General features: G+C 38.2%; 1 protein-coding gene across 4 annotated transcripts in view; it reads left to right on the top strand.

Moving 5' to 3' along the window:
- The window catches only part of LOC143301499 (DNA-binding protein RFX6-like), a 131,845-nt gene that overhangs the window by 18,576 nt on the left and 108,269 nt on the right, over positions 1–5,000 (top strand). The window contains exon 1 of one of the 4 annotated variants that reach the window (XM_076615824.1): positions 4,840–4,954. The exons of the other annotated variants lie outside the window; for them this stretch is intronic. Coding sequence (XP_076471939.1) covers positions 4,936–4,954 — 19 coding nt within the window. The 5' untranslated portion in view covers positions 4,840–4,935. Of the gene's footprint in view, positions 1–4,839; positions 4,955–5,000 lie in introns of those variants that run through there. 4 annotated transcript variants of the gene reach the window in all.

Raw genomic sequence — 5,000 nt, 5'->3', positions numbered from 1 at the left:
AAGTATGCTATATCCAAGAAGCTTGAAAATGAATATGTAAAATTTTGGAAACAGAAATATGACAGTTCATCTAAATTAGAATTTTAAAAGAGCGCTGTGACAAATTATAAAATGGAACCATATTTAAAGAATACAGCAAATACACAATACAGGAAAGCATTGACCATGTAACGAATCAGCGCCCGTGACTTACAAATCGAACGGGGAAGATAAAAAATAATACACCGAAAGAACAAAGACTGTGTGATACTTGTAACAGTTTAGAAGATGAGATTCACCGTTTAGACAATTGTGTAAAGTACAATACTTACAGACACAGATTCCTAATAGATATATGTCGTCCAAATGCAAAGCCTAGTGAATTGATCCTTCTAACAGAAATACAGCCAAGGCTGGCGAAATTTGTTCATGAATGTTTCTCTTCTTAATATGCTCATGTTTATGTTTCGTTGTCTTAAAAACCTTAAGGTTTTATGACAATAAAAAATATTCTATTCTATTCTATTCACACACACACAAAACCACAAACATAATTGGAAAATCATATATAAACACAAACGCAGCAGGATCTTCGATACCTTCGCACATACAGAAAAACTACATGTGCATAGCGCACGCACACATATTTGTTCAGCGCTCAGAACTTACGTCACAGCGATAAAACTGTTTTCCGCCTCGAGTACACTCTTGCCTGACCAGCAGCTCTTGAAACCTTTTAAAACACGAAAACTGTACCCACCCCCCACCCCCAATTCCCCATTCACCTTCCGTTTTCCTTTCAAGTTTTTATTTATTCATGTTTATATCCCAAACAAGTATATCTGAAATTCGGAATCAGTCTTAACCAGTTCGACGATGTCAAGACATAACCCTGGCAATTGTCGTCTTAAAAAGGAGGGGAATAATACATGTGTTCAAAAACAAAGCAACTCAGAAACAAGAAAAAAAAGCTTCCGCTTTATCAGACTTTAAAAAGTTTGGTTCAAAATCTGCCCACATGTGTGTAGACAGTTGTTGAAGAAAATCTAACCTCTTTGTCTTTACTATTTTCTTTCTTTGATTCTGTGGAGGCACAATGTGCTCTTTCGTTAAAAAGAAATCAAGTTCAAGCCTATGTGGAATACGAAAAAAAAAGAAAGGAATGTGAGTGTGAACATATGCCAGAGTGTGTGTGTGTGTGTGTGTGTGTGTGTGTTGCACGTTGATGAATATTTAGATGTGTGCGCAAACGCCGAGCGACCAATCAGTGCTTTCGGGTGATTAACAAGGGAGACAACTATGATGAAGAACTCACGGCAAGCAGACGATCCAAATGTCCATCGAGGGAATCGAATGATAATAATGTACATGTAATTAGATCTGGACATGCAACCAGGGTTTCCTACACTCTGGACGCCCACTGTAAAAGAGGTTTCACTGGGTGCTTTGTGTGAATATTTACAAGCCGGTCGACGTTTCTGTTTGTTAAAAAAAAGAAAGAAAAAGAAAAAAAAGAGAGACATGCGCGATTGTCACCATCCACTGAAAATCTACAACTTTTGACTCAGCGACTGATAATTGACAAGTGCACGTAAGTATATACGGGTGACTGGTTGTCGTGTGTGTGTGTGTGTGTGTGTGTTGGAGACCACATATTCACAGTGAAAGAATGCATGCACAGACGCAAGTTATAGATGTCACACCGGTGTGTTCGTAACCCAGCAGCACGTGAGTGCGTGGGTAACTCTTCAGGAAATAATGGAGAGGGGAGGGGAGACAGTTAAGTGGCTCGAGTCTCGTGCACAGGACGGACACTTTTCGACAACACTTTCAGAACAGGGAAAGGTGTGAACAAAAAAAGTTTTCGTTCTTTGTCAAATTGTGCAGTGCGTGCATTTTAAGCTTAGTATGGATGCTATGATGTGGATATTGATACAGCGCCGAATCTCGGTCAAAGACCAAGCTCTAAGCGCTTAACTGAACACGGAGTCATTTGCACAACAGATTGTCTACCTGGGTAGAGCCGGGTAGTCGAGTCTTCATTATCATCATCTTCTTCTTCTTCTTATAGTTATTATCATCATCATCATCATAATTATTGCGATCATTATTCTTATCACCATAATCATCATTATTTTCTGTTTGTATTATTATTATTGTTATTATCATTATTATCATCATTATCATCGTTTTTGGTTGAGAGTTGAATGACATTATCAAGATATCGAAGGAATATTGTATTGTGTCGTAACGCATCGTATCGTATCGTAAGGTTAGGTTAAAAAAAAGAAAAAAGAAAAAAAGAAGCAGCGACTTCCAGCGATTGCCCTCATTCTTGAAAGGTTTTCAGCTGACAAACAAACTTGCCGAGACTTTACCGAGGGTTAACACAGAGGAAAGGTGACCGCTATTTGCAGATGAACTTGGATGTGTGTTGCACGTGGAAATCCCCACGAAATTACCGTGCTTGCAAGTTTTCAATCTCATTTTTGACTCACTTGTATAAACAAAGTGAGTGTGTTTTAACCCGGTGTTCGGTTGTCTGTGTGTGTGTGTGTGTGTGTGTGTGTGGTAAACTTTAACATTGACATTTTCTCTGCAAATACTTTGTCAGTTGACACCAAATTAGGCATGAAAATAGGAAAAGTTCAGTTCTTTCCAGTCATCTTGTTTAAAACAATATTGCAATTTGCTTTAAACTGATCTTTCTCATCATAAACATTACATTTTAAAATTATACTCAATACATAAAAAGCTTGGATTTTTAAAAAAGGTGTATCACAAGTGAGTCTTGAAGGCCTTGCCTCTCTTGTTTTTAACATGTATAAAATTTCGTGTTAAATTTTTTTAATGCCATTGAGCACATGTGTACTATTGCAGGAATAACAATGTGTATTAACCACCACTTGTTCTTTACAAAACACACACACACACACACACACACACACACACACACACACACACACACACACACACACACACACACACACACACACACCAAAAGCATGAAAACAACGTAATTTCCATATATTCAATTCATTGCAGAAAATGTTGATCAAGCAGAAATAATCTTCATTCTTGTGCAAAGTCTTCCTAAAAGGGGTGGCAGGAAAAGGTCTAATAACACGTGTGTACTGTTCTGTCAAGTTAGGGTTCTTGTCCATTTGCGATTACTAAGAGAAAATATACCTACTAAACTTCAGTTTATCACACACACATTCACACACGACACAAACGAACGAGGAGGGTAATCATATATACTCTACTCGCTGATGTTTACACACGGGATTTTGAAAACAGTGCGTTCGCCAGCTGGAGACAGAAAGATTGACTGCCTGTCTTTTTGTTTTGTTTTCTTTTTTTTTTCTTCCAGTGCATAGTTTTACTGTTCACCACCCCCTCGATTTTAACTTCGCGGATGTATTTTTGATCTCTCTCTGTGCCTGTCTGTCTCTCTGTCGCAAGTGTCTGTCTGTCGATCTGTCTTTTCCCCTCTCTTCCCCCCTCTCTTTGCCTGTCTGTCTCTCTGTCGCAAGTGTCTGTCTGTCGATCTGTCTCTCCCCCTCTCTTCCCCCCTATCCATCTGTCTATCTGTTTATCTATCAATCTATCTATCTATCTCCCCGCCCCCCCCTTTCTCTCTCTCTCGCACATTCAAACATAAACACCCAGACATACATATCATACACGTACATTCTTACGGAATATACACAAGTCGACATTAAAACAACAACAACAACAACAAAACAACAACAACAAAAAACAACCACGAAATACTCACCAAATAAGCACGGATCCAGGTTGATCTCGCCATCGATTATTGATTTTTTTTTCTTTTTCATTTCTTTTATGGGGATAGGTGACTGTGTATTTCTTGCTAGTTATCCCCCCCCCCCTCTCCCCAGCCACCCGACAAATAGACAGTGCAATAGATTATGTGCATAAGGCTTTGATTGATTCAGTACTGATCAAACACTCAGCAGTGTGAGGCACCCCGGATTGGACTTTTTGAGACTGAAGCAGCTGATATAGTTCTTGGCCAACCGAAAGTAGACCCGTGATGTTACATGAATATTTTGAGAAATGCGATGCGCGTTGTTCCGAACAACAACAGCAGCTACAACAACAACAACAACGATGATGATCATGATGATGTTGATAGTAATAATGATGATGATGATGATGATAATAGCAATAATGATGAGAATGATAACAACAACAATAATAATTATCATCATCATAATCACAGTGATGACAACAAAAACGACGATGATGTTGATTATGATGATGGTACGTAAAAATGATCAATAATCATGATAACAGTAATGATAATAACAATAATAACAATGATAACAATAATGATAACAACAGCAACAACAGCAATAATAATAATGACAATGATAGTAATGATAATAATGGTAATAATATTGATGATGATAATAATAGTATGAATAATTGATAATGATTATATTTGTTGATAACGATTATGATATTATGACAATGATGATGATGATACGTAAAAATGATCAGTAAATCTTTCTTGGATGTCCAAAAATTGTACCAGAACGGTTGGGTTTCATTACTCTCCCAAAAAACACGTTCTTTGTATTTCCACTTTTTATTTTGGTATTTCCTTTTTCCTTCGTTACACACACACACACACACACACACACACACACACACACACACACACACACACACATTTTAAATTCACCGTGGGAGCAGTATCAAGGGGGTAGTAGTTGTTTTTTGTTAAATCCTCGACACCATCAAATTTACCGAAGCATCCATCATGTTGCCCAGATGACAGTTATAAGTTTTCCCCGGGTGTGTTCATGTTCAAGTTCACTTTCTCCCCTATTTCCACCTCCGTTTTGCCCACAAAGTGCCTCGCTGGTGTGCGTAAGAGGTGCCATCCGTCATTTTAACACTAAAGTGTGTTGATATTGCTGTCTGATGAACTGTCTCTGCCCAGGTGAGGGGGGTTTTTGCTGTAGAGTATTGCGATTTAGAATTCGATT

This window comes from Babylonia areolata, chromosome 27 (assembly GCF_041734735.1).
Source record: "Babylonia areolata isolate BAREFJ2019XMU chromosome 27, ASM4173473v1, whole genome shotgun sequence".
In the NCBI taxonomy this organism is placed as follows: domain Eukaryota; kingdom Metazoa; phylum Mollusca; class Gastropoda; order Neogastropoda; family Buccinidae; genus Babylonia; species Babylonia areolata.
The sequence above is the reverse complement of the archived record's forward strand: the minus strand, read 5'-3'. Positions and strand labels throughout refer to the sequence as shown.